General features: G+C 43.7%; 1 protein-coding gene across 2 annotated transcripts in view; it reads right to left on the bottom strand.

The window, feature by feature from the left end:
* The window catches only part of Slco3a1 (solute carrier organic anion transporter family member 3A1), a 304202-nt gene that overhangs the window by 20915 nt on the left and 256057 nt on the right, over positions 1-27230 (bottom strand). For both annotated transcript variants that reach the window (XM_047542190.1, XM_047542191.1), the window contains exons 5-9: positions 27033-27197; positions 21832-22030; positions 19724-19862; positions 5100-5275; positions 601-665 (exon numbers count right to left, since the gene is read on the bottom strand). In XM_047542190.1, the coding sequence (XP_047398146.1) occupies positions 601-665; positions 5100-5275; positions 19724-19862; positions 21832-22030; positions 27033-27197 (744 nt within the window). The remainder of the gene's footprint in view (positions 1-600; positions 666-5099; positions 5276-19723; positions 19863-21831; positions 22031-27032; positions 27198-27230) is intronic.

Below are 27230 nucleotides of genomic sequence, written 5' to 3'. Positions count from 1 at the left end.
TGGGTACCAGGCTGACTGGTCCAGCTTCCCCCACAGTTCTGGGCCAATCACAGGCTCTTCCTGTCCTGTTCATTTGTCTTGAGGGGTTAGGCTTTATTTCTTCTATTCAGACCAAATCATGGAACATAGGCCCTGTAGCACCACAGTTGCATTTGGCCCATGCCGGAAACCCAAAATAAATAAACTGAATCTGTTCAGAAAAATTTAAAGGATGGAAATTTCCATTGGCTAGGTGTTGGGGGCATTGCTCTCTCCCCTGCCTGGCAGCCCCATGAATGAAGCATTTCACAAGCTGCTCATGGGCTGTTTAATGATGGTACCAAATTGTGCCATCAAGTATTTTTCTTCTTTGGAGCCATTGCTTTTCCTCCTTACACCAATGAGAATTCAGGGTGGCACAGATACAAGTTGATATATGTGGAAACTGATACCCAGGGATCACCCGAGTTTAAACTGGGAGAAAGATTTTCTTGTTTATTAATAATTAAACATCATTAGAAAAGGACAAACCCAGGAAATGGAGCAATTTCACTGATAAATTTACTCACCTGGCAATAAGCATCCAATTTGTTACTGAGACGGGAGAGAAAGAATACGTACCCAACAAACGAAGGAGGAGAAAAAGAACTCCGAGGGCATAAGACTTGAGTTCAGGGCTGACTGTCCTACATAAAAAGAGATGAAGAGGAGGAAAAAGATTCTTATCACTCCACTTTAATTAACAGGCCCAGAGTCATTTGCTGCTGCTATCTATCACAACCCTTCTTTAGACAATTACTAGTCAGGTTTTTTTTTTATTACCAGCCTAATTTTTTTTTTTAAATGACTCCAAGAGCTAAGTTTAGGAATTTAATAGTGATTCTTTAATAATGAGCTAATCTTGTCATTTTGAAGAACGAATGTATGGTCATAAAGTCTAATGTTATAGAAGGCAACCTGAGTTGGTGAAAGACATACACGTGGAAAACAACTGAGAATAATAATTTTTTGTTTTGCAAACCAGCTGGAACCCTGAACGCCTCTGTTATTCTCTGCTCATTTTGTGAGATCCACCAGACTAGAATGTTTTAATATCCCGGATGGACCATTTGAGAAATAATGCATCTATATCATGTGTCAGTACCTTTTAACTTGGGAAAATAATCATGGTTCTTTGTTTTGAACTGATTCAATCTCTCTGTCTTTGGTTTACCCAGAAGAGTCCCTTAGATTGATCTTCCCACCCATTTTCTAGAATATACTCAGTAAAATATTTTAAGTGACAATACAAGTTTGGAAGTGATGACTGATTCTGAATAGATGGACCCATACAACCAATAACACAACCTCCTTTGTGTTTCATTCAGTACTTGCCTTCTCCCCTTGAGGTCAAGGATGATTTGCATCTTGCTCATCATTATGTCCTCAGTCCTAGCTCTGTGTCTAACCCACAGTATGTAAGCGGTGGATGGCTGTGCGGATGTCTTCTACTTATGACCTGGGGGTAGCCCAACCTATGGCTTGGTGGTGTGAATGGAGATTAAATTGCATGCTTCAGGTCATCCTGAGCACTACTGATGGCATGCCACCCCCTGTCTGTTACCATCATGACTCCCTAGGGCACACACAGGGAAGCACACGATTTCGGCTCTTGAAGGATTTGGCTAGGCAGAGTCATCTAGTGTGCCTGGAAGACAAGAGACCTATGCAGTGCAAGGACAGCCTAACAACTGGTTTTGTAGAAAATAAAGGTTAGGGACAAACTGAAACAGGCCATCCAGTATACACTATGCTTAACCTGCCGATGGACTGGATGAGGTCATTCATCTGACAATTTAGTAGCATCCATCCAATGACCTACCACTTGGGCTGGGCCTCAGGGGTGCCTGTCTCTGGCTTTTTGGTATGACAGGCCAAAAGTGACTATTAAATTAACCAAGAGAAACCAACTGCATGTGTGCTACAGGCTGAATGTCTTCCCCAAATTCAATCTTTCAAACCTAACCCTCAAGGTTATAGTGGGGTATTCAGGAGGTGATTAGTCCTGAGGGTGGAACTCTCATAAATGGGATATCCTTATAAAAGATGCCCCAGAGAGATCCCCTGTCCCTTTTGCCATGTTAGGACACAGGATTTGCCACTTATGAACTAGGAAGTGAGTCCTTACCAGTTAATTTACTGGTACCTTGATCTTGAACTCCTTAGTCCTCCAGAACTGTGAGAAATAAATATCTACTGTTTACAAACTACCATACTGTCGATGGTGTTTTGTTACAGAAGCCTGGGGAAAAACTAAGTGATTTTTATAATCTTTTTCCCTCAATTCTGATATGTTCAGGGAAAACTAAAAATGTGTGACTGTTGGGAAAATACATACTTTTTAAAATCATAAAGAATATGGTATAGTTAAGTAATCCCAAGGCAATGGGACATGACTTTCTGGCTGATTAAGGCAGACAGCAGTTCAGTGTCAATGAGGAGATCAGTGTCTTTCTGGACAGAACTCCTACTCTTTTAAATACATTACAAAATCCAAGTTCCTCAATGTTATTGGCTCCATGGCTACAGTCTTAGCACATTCACTTGAAGGTTTAACTTGAAAGACACATAAATAAAGGCAAATTCTCCTTATCAAGAAAACATGATGGTATAATGAGCTAGAATATTTATCACTTGAAATTTGATTTCCTTTCAGCTATCATGTCACTAGGAACAAAGTGAGCTAGGCGCTAAGATCTCTCTTCATATCCTGTTGGAAAACTGGTTCCCATAAGAAATCATTTCCCTTGCATTTAGTTATAAAGAAATGGAGGGTTCAGTCTGAGTGTTATCAAAAGTTCCCAGGCAAGCACAGGCATGCAGCCTTAGTGTCACCACTTACTAGCTGTGTCACCTTGAGAATACTGCTTAACCACTCTGGTTCCCCCATTTATAAAGGGGGAACGCTAATAATACAACAAAACAAAAGTCCAGGGCTGGCACCCAGGAGGGGCCCAATATGTGTCAGCCTTATTCTTGCTTCTGGACATTGAGCATTGTTCTCGCAGTGTGCTTCTGTCTGGCATAAGGGCAAGTGTTTTATTCTGGGCCAGGGTGAAGACTAGCACACATCCGGGCTGTGGCCCAGACTCTGCCCTTGTGCTGGCCTGGAACATCTACAATGGCTAATGGCAAACTGGACTGGTAAAGTGATGGAATGAAGAACTACCTTGGCCTTTTCAACATGCAGGATAAGTGCCTCTAAGCATGGAGTTGGAAGGTGGATAAGGCCCAGCCCAGGTCATGGAGGACGTCTTTTGTTGATCTGTTTAAAGGGAATCAGATACTTCCTGAAAAGCTCTATGAGCTGCTCATCAAGCTGAGATCTGGAAGTGACTGAGATTTCAATCGACTCTCCCTGTTTGATCTGGCCGTCATTACCACTCAGCACCAGAGGTTGGGTTTTTGCAGGAAGTCAAGGAGAGAGAGAAAGGGGACCAACCATTGCTACTGGAAGTGGTGAGGGTCGTTTTTTTCTGCTTTGTGGTGCCTTTTGTGTGTGAATATCACAATATAACGTCATGAGAATTTCTAATGAAAAATAAACTACTCATAAGGCAGCTATCCTAAACCCATACATGAGATCTGATGGATTTTGTCCATATGCATATTATATGTAATCACCTTCCATATATAGTTTTAAATTCAATGGTTCATTTCATAAACACACTTCAAATTCTTAAGAATTTTCATTATTCTGTCAAGTTGTAGTACCATAATTTAACTCACTATTTCAATTCAGGTATTTCTGCTATTATAGTTAACGTTATAATAAAAATCTGTCTGTACTGAGTCTTTTTTGCTTGTAGAGAGGTATTTTCTTAAGGTAAATGGTGAAGGATAGGGGTAGGGTTTCTGCATAAAAGGGTCTGAATATATTTATGGCTCCTGACTCACATTGCCATATTATTTTTTTTGAAAGGACTGATGCTTTTCAATGCCACTAGCAATATGTGATTTTACTAGTTTGGCCACAGCTTTGTAAAGTCCTGGGTATGAATTTTAAAAATATATTTTTCAAACTTAGGAAGTATAAAATGGCAATTTGCTATTGTATCTTTGATGCTTCTGCAGTCTCAAGGGATTGCTAATGACCTTTTGGGTAACATAAGTACTTTGTATAAATCTTCTTCCACAAGAATTCATAACAAAGACCAAGAAATGTGGTAGGCAGCACAAGAAGAGAAGCCAGATAAATCAGTTGATGAGGTACATCGACTCAGGGTGCTTCCAAGTATTTCATTCTTACTTTTCTTTCCAGCTCTTGGGACTGCATTGGTTTGCTTATATGGCTGCATCCCAAAAGGTGAGTCTTTGAGTGGCATCCTTACCTCTGATTCAGATGGATGCTATTGGTGTGGGTCAGTTCACTTCTAGATTCCACACACAAAGCTAGATGACCTTGCAAATGATAAAAGTTACTCAGAATATTGCTGAGTGATTCACCTTTGAAGCACCTCATCTGATCCCAGAATGGGTCCTGAGTGACAGAATTCTGGATGACTTGGTGTGGTACAAGAACAGTGACCCCTTGTCTGTCGTGAGTCCCTTGGCACAATAATCCCTCATGTCTTTATGGAATTTGAACACAGACGGTCTTGATGGGTTACATGCCCCTGCAGGAGGAAGGCAGGACCAGTGACCTCACCCCCATAACAGATTATAAAACAGTCTAGGGGAAGATGTCATGCCTAAGAGTGTATGGTTGATCAGCAGCAGAGCAGGGCTGGACATAGAGACTTGGTTAGTCCAGTGCCATTTTTCCTTCACTTCAACTCTACTCTCTGAACAATTTAGACTCCTTTACATGGTCACCCGCAGAAGCTCTTCCTGGAAAGATATGTGGTCTTCTCTATTGTGCCCTGCTATCACTTTTTGCTCAGAGGTCCCTATTGGTTGATTGATTGCAATTATTCCTATTAGCCTAAGACAGCTGTGTTCCTTGCTGCAGCCCTATCTCATCTGGCTGTGAGACTCATGTAGAGTCCAAAGGTGTGACCCCCCAAACCCCCAGGAGCACACCAAGTGGAGTGGGGAGAGCCCAGTGACTCTCGCATCCCCAGGGCTACTCCACGGCTTACCTGATAAGGATGATGACTGAGGGTGTCTGGGCCATGGCACCAATCATGCTGCAGACACACATCACACAGAGGAAGGTGAGGAAGGCCTCTTGGCACCCGGGACTGGGGCACTTTCCGGGAACCACGGTCGCATTCTCAGCGGGGACAGTGGTGAGGCACGCGCAGCCTGTGAGATTCTGAAAGAGAAAGCATTCAGTGCTTTTAACTGGGGGCATCTCCAGTTTCTAAATTCAAAGCCATCCATCAGCTAAAGCCGTCATGGCCTAATTATGCATTCTGTGGCATTCCATTAATTAGGCCTGAATAAACGAGTCAGCTTTTTGAGGAGGCTGCAAAAACACATGCAAATAAAGGAATACTTATGGGGAGGAGAGCTGATTTTCCTGTCTCCTGTGTTTCATTTCCATTCTCAAGAATCCTTCAATAAGCTGTACCGTAGACAAACCTGTCCCCCCCAATACAATTAGAGAGGAAATTGCGTTTCCACAATATGATAAAACATTACCAAATTAACATTGTAATTACTTGCCAATTTGTCTTCTCTTTTATGCAGTTATAATTACACTGAAGTGTATTAAAAGAAGTAAATCAGGTAACCCACATATTGCTGCTGGTTCAGTGCCCAGTGTGGCACTTGGAACAAAGGATGTGTGCTGTCATGTGTGAGAGGAGGGAGTTGATGGAAAAGTTCTCCAGTGGCTGAGAAAGCAAAGAGGGCTAAGAGATTCCAAGCAGCTTAGAGAGGCTTGTGGGGAGCAGAGCGGAAGCCCAATGAGATACATTTATTAATATATGATCAGAGGGAAGAAAGAAAAGCGACCGCATTCCATTTGATCTTTTTGGTGATGCTGGCCCAGCCGCCCTGTTCCCAGCACAGTCCTTGCTTGTGAGCTCTTGCTCGCTCGAGGAATTTCTGATGGCAAAGGGAGGAGCAAGGGCTGGAAGAGGCCAAGCTGAGTGCCAAGCCAATTAAGGTTCAATAATAATAGTGCAGCGGCCTTTAATGAATACGAAGTGAAAACAGTCATAAATGATTCATGGATTCCCTTCCCAGGACCGATTGGCTTTCCAAGCACATGCCCAGGTAAATCCTCCTGAGGGTCAAACAAACCCTCTCTGGCTTTTACGGTTCTCCTCCTTAGCTCTTCTCCCATACAGCCATTCCTCCTCTCTTTCCACAAATAACATTCGTAAAAAGATTTTTTTTTCCAATCCCATGAAGCTATATGTGATGACTTCAGGGGTGTCCAGAAGCCCTGACAAGTTCCCACCCTCAACAGGGCTGCCTGTGCCCCACATGGGGACTTTTATCTGTAGGGTAGAAATGGGGGAAGACTTTGTGTGCTGGGGCTATATCCTTTCTCCTAAGTGGTCTACCCAGACCAGGCATCTTTGTGTAGCTGGTCTTATCTACACACTTGGGGAATTTATAATGATTCCCAGGTGCTGAGGTCCTGTCCCTCTCCCTTTTTTCCTAGATCTTTTACAAATCCCAGTGCAAATACTACCTCCCTTTAAGAGGTCTCCTCTGGCTACAGCAGCTCCTTCCTCCTTGCATGAGACCCTCTTAGCCCAGTCGAGCCCTCTTTGAAGGCTACTCCATCCCTAAGTACAGAGGCCTCTATCTGTCTCCCAGAGGAAATGAGAATTATGGGACAAGGACCTCCTCAGACAAGACCTCTGTGCTTTTCAGATTCTTTCCTCGGCACCTCTTTCTAGCTCAGTGCTAAGAAGTAGTAGAAAAAGCTCAGCAGATGGTTTTAGAATCCATGTTAGGAGAAAAACTAAAAGTCTTTTCTCTAAGATCAAGAATAAGATAAGAGTAGCTAGTCTCAGCACTCTTATTCAATATGTCCTAGAAATTTGAGCCAGAGCAAGAGAGAAATAAAAGGGATATAAATAGGAAATGAGGAAGTCAAATTATCCCTGTTTGCTACTGCTGTGATTCTATACTTAGAAAGCTCTAAAGACTCCACCAAAAGATCAGAATTGGTAAATTTAGTGAAATAGTAGTGTTCAATGTCAACTTACAAAAATCAGTAGCTAGCCTACCATGGTGGCACACACCCAGAATCCCAGTGATTCGGGAGGCTGAGGCAGAAGGGTTCAACTTCAAGGTCAGCCTCTGAAACTTAGAATCTGTTTCAAAATAGAAAAGGCTGGGGATGTGGTTCAGTGATAGAGGGCCCCTGGCTTAATCCCCAGTACGATTTTAAAATATTCAGTAGCTTTTTTGCACACCAATAATGAATTTGCTGAGAAAGTAATCAGGAAAGCAATCCCATTCACAATAGCCTGGAAAAAAAAAATCTTAGGAATAAAGAATCAAGGAAGTGAAAGACCTCTATGATGAAAACCATAAAACACGAAGAAATAAATTGAAGAAAACACTAGAAGGTGAAAGACCTCCCAGGTTCTTGGACTGGGAGAGTTAACCTTATTAAAAAGGCCCTGTACCCCAAGAGATATACAGATTTAATGCAATCCCCATCAAAATACCAATGAAATTTTTTTAACAGAATGAGAAAAAACAATCCTATGGTTCATAGGATCCGAAAAGCTATGGCGACCTGGAGCAAAGAGAGCAATCCTGGAGGCCTCATAGTATCTGATTTCAAACATTCAGCAGAGTCTTACTAACCAAAACAGCACAATACTAGCACACAGACCAATGGAAACAAATAGAGTAGCCAGACATAAGTCCACACATCTAGAGCCAACTGACTCCTGACTAAAGTGCCAAAAATACACGTTGAAGAAAAGACAGCCTCTTAATCAAATGGTGCTGAGAAAACTGGACATCCACATATGGAGGAGTGAAAATGAACACCTCTCTCTCATGACATACCAAAAAAATCAACTCAAAAAATGGGATCTAAGACCTGAAACTACCAAAGAAAATGGGGGAAACACTTCAAGATATTGGCAGAGGCAACAATTTCCTGACTAGGACTCTAATAGCTAAGGAAACTAAAGCAAGAATCGACAAAGGGATTAAACAGTTTCTACAAAGCAAAAGAAACAAGCAACAGATTGAAGACACAACCTACAGAATGGGAGAAAATCTTTGCCGGTTATTCATCTGACTGAAGATGAATATCCAGAATCTATAAAAGAACTCCAAAAACTTAGCATCAAAGGAACCAGTAATGCAATCAGAAATGGGCAAAAGATCTAAACAGACACTTCTTGAAATACGAATGGCCAATAAATATATCAGAAAATAACTATAGCCAGGAAACTGCAAATCAAAACTATACTTAGAGTCTATCTTGTTCCAGTCAGAATGAATAGTTTCCAAAAAATATAAAAGCTGGCAAAGATGTAAAGGAATCCTTAGACATCATTGGTAGGGACATAAATTAATATAGCCACTATGGAAAAATAGTATGAACAGTCCTCAAAAAATTAAAAGTAGAACTACCATATGATCCAGCTATACCATTTTTGGATATATATAGGAAGGAAATGAAGTCAGCATACAAAAGAGACACCCACATACCCGTGTTTATTGCAGCATTATTCACAATAACTAAGGCATGAAATCAGCTAGAAGTATATCAGCAGGTAACTGGATTAAAAAAAAACAACAGATGAATGTATATATATATATATATATATAATGAAATATTATTCAGTCATAAAGAAAAATGAAAGTATGTCATTTGCAGTAAAGTGGATGGAACCAGAGAAAGAAAGAAGTGAAATAAGCCAGACACCGAATGACAAATATCACATGCTTTCTCTCATGTGGAAACTTAAAAAAAAAAAAAAAAAAAAAAAAAAAAAGATGACCTCAAGGTAGAAGAGGGCCTAGTAGGGAAGAGAGGGGAGGGCAAAAGAGAGAAGGGAAGTGAACGTGATCTGTTGAAAATCTATATATAGAAAAGTCACAGTGAAACCAGTTACTTGGTACAATCTGTATTAAAATAATTTTAAAAGAATACATCTGGGAATGAATTTGCCTTTACTAGGAAGCAACTATCACATAAAATGCCTCTCCTCCCCCTACCCGAGGGTAAAAACTATAACCTGCCTTCACCAATAGCATAGCCAAACTTACCCAGCTGTTCATGCACGTTGCCTCACTTTCTCTTCTGCCCTGCTCTCAACTTAGTCCAACTGGCTTCTGTCCCTACACACATGAATCAGATCATGCTGAGTTCCTTGGTGGGCTCCATATCTAGGACCCTTCCGCCACCCACAGGAGCTCCACTCTCTTGTCCCCCCACCCCTCAACTTCTCTGGCTACTCCTTGCCCATCCTTCCTGCTGGCACCTTCTCCCATTCCCCATCCTAAGATGCTGGAGCCCCTCAGGGCCCTGGTCTGGGTTTTTGCCCTTCCTACCCTGTGCTCTTTCCCTGGACCTCCTTTACTTGCGGTGTCATCTCTACTTGCTCAGGACTCCCCTGAACACAATCTGCAGCCCAGATCCCTCCTAGGTCATTTGATATGTCCCTTCCTGACACTTGAGCTTGAGGAGGTGCCGGGCTGGATCTGTACATGGCACCCCTCTTCCATCTAAGGCTGGGAGCTATTTTTCAGAGTTTCCTTTCCCACCCTGAGGAGAGCTCGACAGGAGGAGGAACATGGCAAGATTTAGAAGGTAGGAGCCACAGATCAGAATATGCCAGCCCAGCAAATGCCTCTTGGGCATAAGGATCATTTTGAACTGATTTTTGAGAAAAATGTAGACATAGAAGAAGATCTGACAACAGAGAAATGACTGCTTTATAAAGGAAATTCATCCCTTGGTAGCCAAGGAAGATTGGGTTCCCGGAACCCCTGCAGATACCAAAATATGAGGTTATATATAACCTACATACATCCTCCCACAAACTTTAAATCATCTCTAGGTGACTTATAATACCTAAAACAATGTAAATGCTATGTCAATCGTTGCCACACTATATTTTTTAAGGAATGACAAAAAATACCGCCACATGTTTAGTACCAACATGGTATTTTCCTCCTTGAATATTTTCTGCGGTTGGTTGAAGCTACAGTTATGACCAAATGATAAATGAGGTTCTACTTTATAAAGGAGATCTTGTGTTTTGTTTTTTTGTTTTTAAATAAGGCTAGCCTTGAACTCCTGAGTTCAAGTGATTCTTCTGCCTCAGCCTCCTGAGCAGCTGGGATATAGACATACACAATTACATGTTTGAAAATCTGTGTTGGGGAATCTCCTCTCTGTACCAGGAAGAGAAAGATGACAAAGTAACCAACCCACAACTGCAAAACAAAACTTCCCTCACTGACCACACTTTCCTGGTCACCTCCCCATGACTGACCTTCATTGTCCACTAAAACAAGCTTTGTTTTAGTGGACAATGGAACTGAAGCCCAAATTCAAAACCATGTCTTTGAGATTCACTCATTCCTTGGATATCCCCCCTGTAACCTTGAGGTATATTTTATCTGTCTGTTCTTCTTTTGTTAATCTGCCTTTATCCCAGACATCCGTCCCAGCTGAGAACTTTGAAGGATGGACAGGTAATCACTTTCTCTCTCCTACAAAGTGAAGCAAAGGCCACTACTCTGCAAAGGCTATGTGGTCAGACACAGGGCTGGACATAAACAAGGAGACCTGAAGGTATCAGCCTGTCCTGGCATTCCCTGCTGTGTATCTTCCAGGCTGCCTGACTGACCAGCAGTCCACACACTCATCTTAAGTGAGCTGGTTCTCCAGATGTCTCCGGAGTACCCCTTTCCAGTCCTGCTGCACAGCCACATGGATATAGCTTCCTGAGGTTTCCTACAAGTTCCAATTTGCCCACCTGTGTCAGTAGATCCTCTGCTACTTCATCTCACTTCCTCCAGACCCTAATTCCCCAACTCTTCTAGGTTCACATAAACTCTAATTCCTATATTAAACCCTATCTTTTCAAAGTATATATGGGTATTATTTTACTGACTGAACAGCAGTATACATAGCAGATATACATACTCCATTCCCAAATCTCTTCCCACCCAACAATCAGAGGGGAGGGTGGGCATGGTTAGGTATGCACAGGGAGCAGGCCCCTCTGGGCAGCTATGGTTGTATTTGACCAAGGACTCAGGAACTGGGTTCTGACTCACACAGCTTCTTGGGAGCACTAAGGAATATGATGTGGGTGCTGTAACTTGGTGGTCAGGCCAGAACTCTCTGAACAAACCATGTGATTGGTGAGCTCTGCTTGGTTTAACAAGTAATCTGTAATTGGTACCTCCATACAGTCTAATTTGGCCCCATTACTAGGTTATGGCTCAATTACATCACATTTACCCAAAAAGGGGAAACTGCCTGATCCAAGAAGTAGAAAACCCCTTCTGAAATGGATTCACTCTGGATTTAGTCCGGGATCATGCCCCTAATGGAATTAGATAAATGAGACGTCTTTATCTCCTAGAGTGGTTGGCACAGTGATTGTGCAGCCCTGTCTGGATGAGCTAAATGTGAGCATTTAGCTGACATCCCATGAATGGAATGAGGAAACAGCAAGGTTAAGCTGCCATGGGTTTGCAGCCAAGACAAAGGAGAGCAGAGCTGGGTAGGCACAAAGTAGGGAAAGGCTCTAAGCAAATCTGAGCAAGAGTAATGCTATGTATGGTCTGTGCCCAACACATGATTGTGTCCTCCCAAAATTCATGCTGAAACCTAATCACCAAGGTGATGGAAGCTGGGAGTGAGGCCTGTGGGAGGTGATCAGGTCATGGGGCCAGAACCCTCATGAATGGGATTTGTCCTCTTATAAAAGAGAGCTGGAGAACTGCCTTTCCCCTGCCACCATGTGAGGTTGCAGCGAGAAGAACCAGGAAGTGAGCCCACACCACATATCCAATCCGCCAGTGCCTGGATCTAGAAATTTCCATCCTCTAGAACTGTGAGAAATAAATTCCTGTTGTTTGTAAGACCCCCTTGCCCCAGTTTATATTTTTATAACAGCCTGAATAGACAAAGACAGGCAAACCCAGAATGGATGACAGAAACAAGGCATCTGCAGGGTTAATTCCAGAAGAGAAAAGCAATATACGACCAGTGAAAATGTCTGCTGGTCAGTGTCAGAGAAGAATATCTAAGAATCCAAAATGCTTCAGACTCCAAAAATTTTTGAGAGCTGACATGATGCCACGAATGGAGAATCCCATACTTAACCTCATTGATGGGTTGCAGTCAAAACACGGTGCACAACAGGATATTCAGCATCCCAGAAAGAAAGAGGCCCTTCCAGCCCCTTCAGCTAAGATGCGTCTTTTTTGTTACATATAGTTTACGAATAGCTCATTATGCATTCCAAAATCTGAAAAAATTCGAAATCTGAAATTTCCAAGAAGGGATTTCAGATAAGGCAAACTCAACCTGTGCAAAAAACCAAAGACAGCAATTGTCTCCTTGATGGGTTGAGAGAGGTAGAGGAATGGGGCACAAAGGTGGGTGGTAGAGTTCTTGCTTTCTCCTTTTGTATAAGTTTTTGATTTTTTGAAACATATAAAGGTATTACTGAAAAAAAAAGTAAACATTCCATAATGCTAAAGAATGAAAAAGAAATCAATGAATGAACAGCATGCCACTTAAAACTGTACTCCTCTTCCACATTCAGTCATTAATAAAAATTGAGAAATGTTTCTGTTCATACGCAATGATGGGGATAAATAATTACAAGAAAGCCAGAGACCAAAAATACAGAAAAATGATTCTCTGGAATCTTGGACTTGTTTTTTATGGATGAAGGAAATTCATAAGCACACTATTTTGACAGCTCATATTATAAGAACAAGATACATGCCAGCAGTGTTTCAAAAACACTGACAAAGTTGTTTTAGTTTTGTTCCCCCACATTCAATACTGATGGATCAATTCCTATTAATGGTACACATAAAATGGACTTCTGGGTTACAAGATTCCTTTTCTAAGGGGATAGTAGAATAGGCATGGATGCTATTTGTAACAGTTTGCTTTGCAAACCTGAAAGGTCAAGGTCACCCTCAACATTCTGGAGCACCATCTTTTTCTTCCCTATATAACATTCAGTTACCAGGAAGGAGAGACAATTTCTACTCAATGTTGGGCCTGGTCCTGGCATCCAGGAGGGGAGCCTGCCAGAGCAGTGCTGACACAGTCCACCTCATGTTGTTTCTGCCTATGGAATCTTTGCTCTTTTGTATACCTGGCATCCTAATCACTGAGATTAAGGGGTTGGTGACACCACCCCAACAGAGTGGGTTTCCTTCCTGAGAACGATGATATACTCCTGTGTGTAGCAGCTATTTATGGATTCTTTCATGATTCATGGAAGCTCCTCAGACATTCTCCTGGAATTTGTTACTGTCTCTGTGGCTTAGAATGTATCACCTCATTGGTCCAGCTGAAGGTGGCATTTCAAGGCAAAGATCTCAGATCTCATCACAAAGAGCATGAGCAATAGCCCACTGGAGGCAGAGGGGATACTGATAAACCACAAGAAGAAGTACATTCTCTTTTCCCTTGTGAAGTCACTGGTTGCAGGATCATGGCCAGGGAGAAAAATTCTGAGATGAAAGCAAGATTTCAGTCTACCTTTCACTCCCAACCTGAAGTGCCTGAGCAGGAGGGAGCACATCCTGACAGCTTAAGTATCTCCTGCTGGAGGGGAAAAGGGAAGGGACTCTGAGGAGCAGAAAGGCTCGATCTCTTCAGCCACCTCAGAGCACAGAAAGGCGAAGGACTGGGCTGGAGGTCAGAATGAACACCAGGCTCTACCGCCATTTCTCCTGACTTCCAATTCCACCTGTACCATGAGGTTCAAGCCTCCATGTCCCCCTTTATGCACAATCCATGTGGCAATATCCTACAGGCCTGGCCACCAGGAAAGTTCCTGTTCATTCTTTATGAGGAAGGCCTGGTCCTGGGAAAAATGTCCATTTCCTCCTTCGTGGGCCCACCTTATCCAGAACCAATTTCTACCCCAGCAGACAGAACCTCACAAATCCACTGTCTACCTAGTCTCTTCCCTCTATTTGAATATAACCATCTATCCTTTAATGGTGGTTTTTTAAAAAACAAAAACAAGGCTTTCCTTATTGGAAACGTGATACATGGCTGATTTTAGAGAATTCTGACATACAGAACATCTGAAATAAAAATTTTTTAGTTTCTAACCAGAGGTAGCCATCTATGAGCAGTTGGCTATGTACCCTTCCAATCTTTCTTCAAAGCAAAGGTATACATGTATTTAGATTTTTCTTTTTTTTTACTAAAAGAATTTTCTTCCATGATCTATGTACTGTTTTATACTGTGTTCTTACCTTAGCCATATCATAAGGCCAGCCTGAGTGTCACTTTTGGGTGCCCCTTGTAGGTAACTCCATAAATGTATTACGCCTCATTTTATCAACACGGGTTCCTTACCTTATTCATCACTACAATTACAATTCCCAGGACAGGGTCTGCAGTGCATCAGATGTCCTGACAGGATTTGATTTCAGAGTAGCTGCAAGGCCCTTCTGACAAGCTGCACACACTTTATAATCAGTTCTGGGCACATGTGGCCAGGCTGTATGAGAGGGTTTCACAAGCCCTAAGCCTCTGGGGCTAGACAGGAAACAAATAAGAAGTTGAGGGGTAGGGGTAGGTACAGGATGGTTGGTGGTGGCAACTGTGGCTAAGTATAGAGCACGAGTCTTGTCCAAGGGGCCAGTCATGTCTCAGCTCCCCCAACTGCTGCCCAACATGGCATAGGATCCATTAGCTATCTTTCAACTTTCTTAGAGAGGCCAGAAATCCAGATACACATAACCTTTTGCGTGGGCCCCATGAAACACATTTTGGGGGCAGATATGATGCACAGGCAGTTTGCCCCTCATGCTGTGATGGGTGGACATGGTGAACTCTCCAGACTGTTCTGCAGTGGGCACACATAATGAGAGGGAGACTAAAGGACAGTTATTCAGTGGTAGCTCAGGGCTGACCTGTTTCTAGAAAGATAAGAATTTCAGAACTTGTCTCATTCCTACTTTTAGAGCAGTGATTTCAAGTGGGGGTGATTATGCCCCCCAGGGATACCTAGCAATGTCTGGAGACATCTGTGATTTTCCGAAGAATTTGGAAGCCTTCTGGGGTTTATCTGGAGGGTAGAGTTTAGGGATGCTGCTGAAGATCCTATAGTACATAGGACAGCCCCCATGGCAAAGAACTATCAGACCCCAAATGTCAATAATAACAAGGTTGAACAACTACAAATTACAATAGTGGTGTCCAAGCTGGATTAAAAGTCTAAAATAATGGGGAGGGCTTAAAAAAAGTACTGATGCCTGGGTCTTACTCCAATACAAGGAAACCAGAATCTCTGAGCAGGGTCTCCCATTTTAAAAGTTCCCACAAGACTCTAACATGTGGCCAGGGCTGAGACCTGTGATATAGAATGGCGCGTTCCCTGTGTTCTGGCATAGTGGAGTCATCCTCCTCCCTGCACAGAACCTACTTGGCGCTTTGCTAAAACAAACACTCAATAAATATTTGTTGCCTATCTGGGGGATGGATTAGTCATCTATCATTAGTACCCTACAAACTGCTGTGCTGGACTTGTATTGACTTTTGACATTCTATTGGTGGTGTGGCTGATACAAGCTTTTTTTTTTTTTTTTTAAGTCAATTATTCAGTACATCAGAAGGCTACAACCCCCAGTAGTCAGTCAGCAGCAAACTAACATGCTTTCTGTTGGAATAATTACTTCTGAAAGTGAAAGGTATGGAAACAATCTGGACAATATATTCATGCCAAAGGAAGCTTGCAAAATTAACTTGCAATCTTTTTGTCACCCCTCCTGGTCATATGCAATGAGCAGAATTAGAAATCATACATTAAATGTGGTCTTGGAAACTTTCATTGCTATCACTCAAGAAGATATGAAAGAAGAAAATTAAAAACAATAACAAAAAAATCTCAACCAAGGCAGGAAGGGAAAACTAATAGCAGGAAAATGCTAATGCTGACCAGATTCCCCTATAATCAGAACTATTTGATTGGCTGGCCTATTCATGTCTAATTTAGTTGGGGGAAATTCTTAGAAGTCTTGATGGAAGCTATAAAGTGGGGAGAAATGTGAGAGGATAAGGATATTATTCTTTTTTTTAATTTATTTTTTATTAAAAAAATATTTTTTTAGTTGTAGATGGACACAATACCCTTATTCTATTTATTTTTATGTGGTGCCGAGGATCAAACTCAGTGCCTCACATGTGCCAGGCAAGCACTCTGCCACTGAGCCACAACCCCAGCTGCAAGGCTGTTATTCTTGACACTGGTACCATCCAATCCACCTGCCCGCTGGTTGTTGTACAGTGTTGCTGTCACCTGTCACCTCTCTCAGGTTAGCATGGGGCTCCACCTGGACAATTAGGAAGTCTGGGACTTTAATTCAGAGCACTGCTCATACTGGGAATGCAAAGGTCCAAAACAGAGTCCCCATTCTTGGAGTCTAAAGAGGCAAATCAGCCTTTAGGACAGGTGGGGTAAGAGTCTTGCAAGGTGACAACAGGTATGCGGGGGAGTCAGCAGGAAGGGCACCAACACAGACCTGGAAGAAGTGATGAGGCAGGAGGCTTCCCAGCAGCACTGAAAGAGGGTGAGCCTTAGTGAATAAAACAGGGCCTGGACAGGAAATATTCCTGCAGGTGTAAGGAATAGCACATGCAAAAATCCTGGGGCAAGGGACAGCTCGGTGTGTTGGGGGCAGGGCTTGAGGAAGTTCCTCTTAGCCAGTGCCTCTTTAAAAGGCAGAAGGGAGGTAGAGGCTGGAAGGATAGCTAAAGCCAGGGGAAGGCTGAATGCTCTGATTATGGACAGCATATATGAAGAGATTGTTTCAGGGAGTAAAAACATGAGGATCCTAAAAAGGGGAGTCCCAGAGTGTGGAGGAAGATACCAGGTGTGGGTCTAGAGAGCCTGTGTTCCTCCACTTTCTAGTGCGTGACCTTGGTGAGTGACTGACCCTATTTATAGTCAGGAACTAAAAGGTGGCTGTGGGGATGAAAGAAATAACATAGATGGGGTGGAGGGCTGGGGACAAGGACTGATGGAAACCAGGGAGAGTGGCTGGGGTTACCCGGGGAAAGGTGGAGGCCTCCAGGGGACAGTGGAAGAACCAGTGTGGAAAGGTACAAGAGGTAAGGAAGACTAGGAAGACTTTCTCTTGCAGAAGAATCTCCTTAAGAGCTTGGAAACCACAAGAGAAAAAGGAGGGAAGGGAGGGAGGGAAGACAGGAGTTAATGTACCAGGAATATAATCTACCACTTTTGGCATTTTCTCAAAATACTGCAGCTGAGATTTAAAAGATTCAAATTGCTTTTTGCTCATTTTTGGATGTCATTCTGAGATTCCTTTGACTCTGAGCCAAGCTGCCATGAGCCATGAGTGACACATGAAAGGCCCTGTTACCTGGCCTGGAACCAACTCCTGATAAAGCCAGCCACTATGGAAAGTTTTATGGTTGTGATTGTTTTTAAGGGGAGACCTTGACAAGGACCCTTTTCCAGGATAAGCATAGCTTTGTGTCCCCCAAATCACTCATTCACCTGTTGGAAGCTAGGGCATCCAGAGATCTGCCTTCATGTGGAGGAAATGGTCCCCTGACAGTCACCCAGTTCAGGGGCCTCGTGTTTTCTTCAGTTTGCAACTGCCTGGGAACCAGCTCCATGCCTTGCCTGCAGCCCAGCAGTTTGAGGCCTCGAGTAATGTGAAAGAAAGGCAAGTGTCTGGGGAATAAATGACATGTCCAGAGGTGAGCACAAGAGACTGCCATCTTCTAATTGCATTCCACAGCTCTGCTGTTTCAGCAGCTGGAAACAGCCGTGGTCCCACTGAGGCTTTTACTCAATAATCCTCTCGTCCATGCAAGATCAGGGGAAATGCAATTTTTAAGACAATTTTTGGTCAGTGCAGTCCCAGCAATAAAAACTCGTTTGGTCTTAGGATGCTAGGCTACACAGAGTCGATTTAATTCTTTAAAGAAAAGACAATAAACGAGGCTGATTTATAATATAACTTTTTTGGATATTAAAAATGTTAATGAAATTGTTGCTATGAAAAAATAATAGCTTGTGTTTTTATTTTAACCATTCTCAAGGTCCCGATCCTTTTTTTAATACTTATTTCCACTCATATAAAAAAAATGCTTTGTCATCTAATTTAAAAATCAGTTCCTCCCCCTCCCCCCACCCATGGTGATTTATTTTCTCTATAGAAAATGTTAATAGCCGGCCAGGAATCTAAATGTTAAAAGCAAGGAAGAAATGAAATCTTCGAAAATGAAAATAAATGATCCATTTTTCTTCTTTCAGAGAAACTGCTGCTCTTGGAAGACACAGGATGTGGGAAGGGGAGGGAAGGAAGGATTTTCAACTCTGAGTTCCACAAAAGCAACCAGTTGGCCTTCGTATTTTCCTCACCATCTGTGTATTGCATAGGCATTTGCAAAGCACTTCTGGGAGATGATGGCCCTTCTCAAGGAACCTAAAGATCAGAGATGATGGCACTTCTAGTACACCACTGCAGTGAAATGAGAAGGGCCTCCAGGAAAGAAGGGATGCCAAAAGACTTTGGAGGCAAGAACTATAAAAAGAAAAGGGGTCGTTTCTGAGGAGGAACATTTGAATAGGGTATTGAGGGACAAGTAGGAGTTGTCCAGCTAGAGAGAGAAGTAAAAAAGGGTTATGTGGAGAAAGCTGAATACCACAAACAGAAGGGAAGAGCAGAAGCCATGAGGGGAAGATGCACAAGAACCAGGCTCAGTGCCTAGCCCTGATAGAGTAGGGCACTTCAAAAAGTCATGTGTAGGGTTAGAGAAAGCCTCCCAGCCACAGTATATAAGGCAGAGCAGAGGGGACCACCCTAGGAGTTCAGATAATCAACTACCACATGGTCTAAGCAAGAGATGTGGAGTGTGCACCAGGATAGTGTGTGGGTACAGAAGGGCAGGTGCCAGAGACATCTGGAGGTAGGATCAACATGACAGTGTGGCCAGTCGCATAGCATCAAGTTTTTTCCAAAGAACATGGAAGGCTGCAGGCTGACAGACAATTGTTAAATTCACACTGAGGAGGAAAAAGAAAAACAAGGAAAAAAAAAAAAAAACAGTAAGGGGAAGATAGAAAAGGTAGGAAACATCTAATTGGAAAGAAAAAGGTAAAAGAAATGAAATGGGGAAGAGGTTGAATTTGAGTTAGATCTAGAAGAGACTTTCCCTGGCAAATGTTTTTCTGGTCTTTCTCTACATACTTCTGGTGATGGAGAGCTCACGACATTTGCAGACAGTCTATTTCACTGACTCCCTTTGCCAGGACCTTGAGCCACAATCTTTTTTTCTGGCTTTGATATGTACAGCTTGCTTTGAAGTTTCACTCTCAGGTGTTCCCTGAAGCTTCTTGGAAACCCACTTGAGTTGGCAAGAAGACCTGGAGAGCTGGTTTGTCCTCTCATCCTTCTGATGGAGGATCCTCCACTGCAGCAGGGCAGAAGGCTGAGAAAAAGTCACTCTAAAGGAGAATAGCAGATGTGGAGCACCTGTGGTGGCCCACTCCTGTCCCTGACCTTGCATAGTAAGCTACTCTGGCTGACTTCTCCCCTCACTCTCCCCTCCCCTTCAGGAGCTCTCCCTTACCGTGCTGTTGCAGCCTGCAAAGCAGGCTGACAGGTAGGTGACACCGTCTGCCCCACACACTGGAGTGAAGGAGTCAGTTTGGCATTCGCAGTTCTTATTGCAGGAAGAGTAGGGGTCCAGGGCCGAGCCACGTGCTGAGCTGGAAGACAGAGGACAAATGGAACCCATTCACAACAGGTCAATTGGATGCCCGCAGGCACAGGCTCTGCCCACAGCTGTGGCAAGTACCCCTGGCTCATGGAATTCTTCCCTGGCACCTCCATCTTCTTCCCATCTTGCCCATCTTGTCCTGCAAGGACCAGTCCAGGACTACCCAGGGTGCAGGATGGGCATCTGCCTGGGTGGTAGCAAAGTTCAGCTGCAGCTCCTCTCAGGAATCCAGGAGGAGGAACTCCTTTCCTTTGTTTGTGTGGATGGGCTGGCAGCAGCTGGAGCTCAGCACAGGGCCATGCTGTCCAAGAGAACTTTCCTGAATGCAGCAGCCTCAGCTTCTCCCCCTTCCCAGACCAACAATGATGGCCACACAGCTAGATATTCAGCTTCTTTTCCTTTTTAGGTTGATCCTCATCCCTGTTTTATTCCTCCCCAGCAGACAGGAAGTCTCGGCCAATACTGGTTCAACTAGACAGGCTTCAATAATTATTGTCTGTCTGGTGGACTCAATATCCCAGGGAAAGTAACACCAAGATGTTTTAGATTTTCCTTTGCATCATTAATGGCACAGGTCCCCAGAGCAAGCAATCTGAAGAAAGAGAAAAAGGGTAGAGTGGGTGGTGTCTTTTCAGCCTCGTAAGAGAGGAAGTATCTTTCCTTCAGCCCCGTTATTTTCAGCTCTGCCCCCTAAGGCTCAGAGCACATCATAACACTAAAGATAATGATGGTGCTATTGGAGTTTATATGTCATGCTCTGTTGAAGGTATCCCATGTACAATTTTACTTATTCTCTGTGTGACCCCACGGGTTTGACAGAGAAGGAAACTGAGGCACAGCGAGGTTGTCATTTGATGAAATGTACATACATGGGAGAGGAGGGATTAGGACTGAGGCAGTGTGACCACAGGTTTTGCACTTTTATTTTTTAAACACAAGAATAATGTCATTAGAGTAAGACCTGGTGCTTGTAATCACTGACGTCTACTTGAGCTATCCACAGGAAGGACTGTTATTCATAGCAAGTGTGAACCAGAAGGCACCATATCTGTACAGGGAGGAGGTGGGGGTTGGAGGGGGGTTGGAAGAGGTCATCTGGCAGTGGTGGCAAAGGGGAGGAGCAGGGACATGGTACCTAGACCTTGCAATTATCTATGGCTAGCTACCTCTGCTCTGTCCTCCCATTTCCTGGCTCTACTCCATCTTCTGGTTTAACTACAAGAGCAAGCCTGTGGCTTGCCTGGGGGAGGAGTCTGGTTGTTGAGAGAAAGGCACTGAGACCTGTCGGCCAGTCATGCAGCAGCATCAGTGTTCCAGCCTGGAGACCCAAGGCAGCCTCAAAGTCCCAAGTAGGAAGAGGACAGCTGTTGACCCCAGATATGTAAGTAAGAACTGTTCATAATCCCCTTGAAGAGAGATGCTGATGGGACTCTGGTCCAAAGCCTTGGGATAATCACTAGGCTATATGGAAAGTGGCCCCATTAGAACTAGATAACTTCCTTCCCATCCTCTTTCTCTCTCTTTCTCCCTTCTCCCTCTGATACTTATAAATCCTACCAGGGGCCAGACCCTGTAATGACTATATGACCAAATGACAGCTCTTGAGAGTTTAAGGAATTATAAAATTAATTCTATCTTTCATTTTCAGTTGAATTTTGAAATAAAATGTATTTATATTTCCTATCTTCACATTCTTAAAAGTCAAATGCTAGAAATAGTTGAGTTTCCTGCAAAAGGAATGTCTGCTTTTCTCCCTGAGGTGCTCCTGGCTGTTGGTGGAAGTCTGCCCTTGCTGCCTAGAGGGACACTGATTCTTCACGTGGGGAGTAAGATGCAAAGGTGTTCTTGTTCCTCTGCTCAGGGTCACTAGGTATGAAGCTGACTTCATTGAGTTATGGGAAAAAGAGAGTCCTGGTGTCAGCAGCAGTCAGGGTGGAACCAACATTTCTTATACTCACTTGTTTCCATAGGGAACAGTAACCCCAGCCACAGGGCCCGTGTCACAGCCCAGGAAAAGGAAGGAGACGTAGCAAGCCGTGGACACCAGGTTGACAAGCATGGCCATCCGAATGGCCCCCAGGGCAGACAGGCTGAGCTTCTTCACCAGGAGACCACCCAGGAAGATTCCCAGACAGGCGCATGGGATTGCAGTCATCCCTGCAAGGAACACAGAGTGGCAGGGACCATGAACTGGGAAGGGCCAATCCATACAGACAATGAACAGCAGGTCCAAGGTTGAGCCCTGCAAATTGCCTGTGACTCCACTGCTTTGTCACTGCCTTGGCAGTACCTCAAATCTTTACGAAGGGGTAGATTTCTACCCAGACAACTCATGGAAAATAGAGGTAGACAGACTTGGAAAACTCAACCATCATGAGTCTGAATGCACCTGTCATGCCAAGTGGGGCACCATCATGGGAAGCACACGCTAGCTACTATGAGGACAACCAAGAGACAAGTCAGATAGATTGGAGAACATGGATGTGCATTTTAACATAATAAATACTAAGGAACAGTGATGCTCTCTGTGTGTGTTGATGTGCGAAGCGGATTTAGAATGATTAGGGGATTTTCTCTTCCCCTTCCAATCAGGCAATGAGGGAGGGCTGCATGAGGGTGCAGAGGCTGCATGACCCAAAGGTCACAGAACTCATCAGTCTGCAGAGACTGTCTTTTAACCAGCTCTGCCACTCTTCAGGAAGTGACATCAATCAAATCAATATGTTTTGTAGCTCTTGGTGAGTAATTGGTGATTTTTTTCCCCTTCTCTCTCTCTTGTACACAAAGCTATCTGCAAGGCACAGGACCTCAACCTGTTTTTTTATGATTCTCAGGGACCCATGGAATTTTAGGAGGACCAAAGGATCCAGAGTTCCAATCTTCTGTTTGGTTTTGCTCTGTTCTGATTCATTTCATCTACAGTTCAGCTTTAAATTACTATGTGTCATTTATCCACCACGTAGATTATGCACGGCCAATTTTCCAGTTCAAGCTGCCTCCTCCTTGCCAATCAACAGACCTCTAGGTCAATCGACTACATCAACCAGCTGGTATGTGCTAGGGGAATGCAAATTAATTTTAATATTAGGGTAAGAAAATATAATCAGGGAGGCTTAGTTCTGCAAGAAAATAGCACATGCCATACTTAAAACAAACACATATCTCTCCGTCATCTGCTGCTTTTGGCATCTTGGTGCTTGGTCTCCCTCCCTTGATGTAGAAATGATCTTCCTGAGCAGGCCCTGTGTGCCTCTATCTCCATCCCACACTACTGCCGACCCCAATCACACCCACTCTTCCTCCTTTCTGTCCCTGGAAAGAACTGGACAGCTCAGGTCTCTCAGGCTTGGTACTTGCAATTCCCACTCCTGGGACACTCTTGCCTGTGTCTTTCCTTGTCTGGCCCTGCCCCCTCAGAGCAGCTTGCTCAGATCCACTTCTTTAGACTGAACCCTGCATCTGACCTTGGGATACTATAATCTCACACCCAGTTTTATTTACAGTTTTCATCATACTCTCTGCTATGTAAAGTTGTTTCATATGTTTTTGGTTCTTCTTTCCCATTAGGACTAGGTCTTTTTGGAGGACCAGAACATTTTTTGTCCTACCCAGTCCCACCTGGATTCCCCAGTGCCTTAACACGGTGCCCTACAAGGATGGATACTCAAATATCACTGTCAGAATGTATGAGTTGGTGAGCAGCTCACACCCAGAGAGTGGCCTAGGTTTTGTCTCATTTCTCTAGCAGAGACCATGGGGGTGTCACCTGGTGATGGTGGTAACCATGGCAACCTGCTTCCAGCACCTTTCCTCCAAGCCATCATCAGCTCCCCTTCTCCCTCCCTAATGTGTGCGCATGCCTTTAACGCTCCAAGCAGCTATCAGAACTTCCCCAACCAAAACTCCATCCTCATTACGTTAACTTATGCAGATTAAGCCCTTTTTATCTTCACTCATAAATCAATGCCATCAGTTCCTCAATCATACATTCTTCTCTTCTCTGAACTCTGCCCCCCCTTGCTGATGACTTTGTGGGTGGTCCAGAGTCCTGCCTTGAATAGGCGGGATAAATGCATGGGCCCCATCTTTCAGGTCTGCAGGAGCTGCCTGTAGGGCATTTCCCTAAATGAACCTCCATAAGTGCCTCCTGCCAGCTCCTCCTGCAGCCGGCCCTCCCTGGCAATGCCAGGGCTGGAATGATGCCAGGGGAGGACACAGGGAGAGGGCCTGCATGCTGCCTGCCTGATTGCTGGGTGCAGGAGAAGTCTCCCCCTCTCCTCTACCCTGTAAAATGCTCTAACCAACAGAATCACTGGGAGACAAACAGGCGCAAGGAGGTGAAATTGTTTTTTTGACCTTCCGCCCTGAAGTCTATCGATTTGTTTGTCGATAGAAAACTTAGGCATCTGTTCTAAAATAGGACACAGTCCCGAAGTTGAAGCAACTGTGCAAGTGTAATCAAAACACAAGGAATAGCAGCAAAGAAATCAGTAGATAGGAGATAAACTCTTCGGGTGCTGGAGGGCTAAACCTGAGAGATCTTAGAGATAATAAAGGAGTTATAACTTCAATTATAGAGAGGTATATTTTACCTTCTCTCTGTCAGGCAGGTATTAAAAAGGCTGACTGCATTTTTCTAAAAGTAAAATGGAAGCAAAACTTAGAAAATAGTGGGTAGTAGAGTTATCAGTAAAAACAACAACAAAAAAAAATAAGGTTGTATTCTCTTAGCAGATTCCAGGCAGATGAGGGTGATCTGTCCATATCATTGTGGTCTATTTTATGTTTTAATTTGAGACAAGTTATGTCCTGTGGAGTGCACAAAGCTTAACAGCAGCCTGATGAACTTCTGCACCTGAGACCTGCTATAACACCCTTCAGATCAAGCTGAGGATATTTCTAGCAATCCTTCCTAGTTAGTGTCCCCTCAAGGGTCACCATTATTTTGACCTCTCTCAACTTATTTAACTATTCCTCTTTTTAATTTCTAGAAATATGTTCTCTTTTGTGTCTGACATCTTTCAACTCTGAGATTCATCTCCATGGATGCCTGTATCAAACGTCTTTCTTTCTCATGCTGTGTAACAGTCCACTGGATGAACAGTCTGTAATTTATTTACCCATTTTGCTGTTGACAGACATTTGGGTTGTTTCCAGTTCAGAGTTATTATGCATTAAGCTGCTCTGAACATTGTTCTGTATGCATATATAAACGAGTGGACCTAAACACTCATTCCTGCTGGACTGAAGCCCAGGAATAAAACTGATGGATCACAGCACAGGCATATGCTTAGCTTTAATAGGTATCGCCAGAAAGATTTCCAAAGTGGCGGTGCCACCTTGCACTCACACCTGCAGGACAAGAGAGTTCCAGTTGCTCTGTGTCCTCACCAATGCTTGGCACCATCAGTCTGTTGGGTGTGTCAAATCATCTCCTTATAGTTTTGATGTGCATTTCCTTTATGATTCATAATGATTAGCACCTCTGCATGTTTATGGTGATTTCATGAAGTGACAGGTGATTTTTAAGGGAGAGGATAAGAGAAACTTACCCTTCCTTTCCTCTCAGATGTTCATTCCTACTTAGCAGAGATGATAAGGGTCATGGGGCTAGAGCCCCCTCCAATACCTGGCTGTACTGTCACACTCTCAGTAACCTCAATCACATGTCTCTCTTCTGCCCTGGCAGGGGAATACATGGGCTCTTGTCAAGGGATGTCCACCCATGCTCCCTCTTTCTTCTGCAGGCCATCTCCTGCTGCTGCCTTTCTCTCTGCTTAGAGCCCTGCTGCAGCCTCTCCTGTCCCAGCCACACCCACTCTCCTCTCTACTCCAACACCCTGCATCCCCACTCTTGGGCTGCTCTCCACCCCACAGGATGGGCTCCACCACTGCCACATCACAAACACAGCCCTGCCACAGGCTATGAGATGTCCTTATTATTAAAGCTCACCCCCAGAGATATTTATTTGGGCCCCCATCTTGTTTCTTTCTTGGAATCATTTCTCCTTCAACTCCCATGATCCACACCCTCTGAATTTCTTTTGGATACTGCCCCTTAAACTTCTCTACAGATTCCTCAGGTTGGGACTGCACCCCTTCATTTACAATTCTCCATATTTCCCCTGCATAAATCCAACTCTCATGTCTTCAACTTCCATCCACACTATATTTTACTATGTACTACATGTTACTGTATTGCTATAATACTACGTTACTAACTCAGACCCCCTTCTTGAACCCCAACCAAATACAGGACCTCACTTAGAAATGCTTGGATGTCTCACACCCAGTGACTTCACATCCAAATATGTAATGCTCCCCACAGATCTAATTATTCCCTGCTATTTCCAGTTTTCACAAATGGCGTCAAGGGCTGTCCACATCAGAAACGTATGGTTGACTCTTCCCTCACCCTCAGCTGCTGTGGCTCTGCTCTATCCACTACTAATTGACATCTAAGCTGATCAATTCACCTACTGAAGTTTCCTGGTCATTTGAGGTAGGAAAGAATAAATTGCCACAAAATGAAAATCAAACTAAGACATGCTGTGGGACCACATTTTTTACCCTGCATAAATAATGCTACATCTTATGAGGGCAAGTTGTTATTCTTAGTAAGCCAACTCCAAACAACTAGGAGTAGATGCCTGGAGTCGGTACTGAAAGGACTGTAAAGCTATGTCTGATCTTGGGAAGAAGTGCTATGATCCATTAGTTATGTCTGCACTGGGCATGGCATAGGCACAGGCATGTTTTCTAAGCTCTCTATTTGTTAACTATGGGTTTCATGCTGCCAGGAATATTCTTGTTCTCTATGTCTCTGACGAAAACCTGCTAATCTTTCAAGATTCATCTCTCTTCCTTCATTAGATCTCGCTCACATTTTTCCAGTTCATACCAATCTATGAATTTCTTGGCCTCTTGCAATGATTCCTATGTGCATTTTATATTCTTGTTCTTCATTATCAGGTATCTTAGTAATTGCACATGGTAGGTAAATCTTATACTGAAAATGAACTTGGAAGATCCTTGTGTGCTATACCATGTGCATACTGGGTATTGGCCCAGTTCAGTGCTGGGCTCTTTGTGGAATCTCACTAAATTCTCAGAGCATTATGTACAGGACAGGAGGATGGTGGGTGTGGGGCACACTCACCAAGCAGCTGGTTCGCAGACGAGGTGGTGAGGTTAAACTGCTGCTCTAGGTACTTCCCCAGGAAGGCAGCAAAGCCAGCCACCACTGCAATCTCCATGCAGGCAGCCAGGATGATGCAGGTGAACACAGGGTTAGAGAGCAGGTGCTTGGTGACCTTTGGGATCACTGCAGGGAGTGAGAGAAAGCAGAGGGTCAGGG

This window comes from Sciurus carolinensis, chromosome 2 (assembly GCF_902686445.1).
Source record: "Sciurus carolinensis chromosome 2, mSciCar1.2, whole genome shotgun sequence".
Taxonomy (NCBI): domain Eukaryota; kingdom Metazoa; phylum Chordata; class Mammalia; order Rodentia; family Sciuridae; genus Sciurus; species Sciurus carolinensis.
Note: the sequence above shows the minus strand (reverse complement) of the source record. Positions and strands in the feature narration are given on the sequence as shown.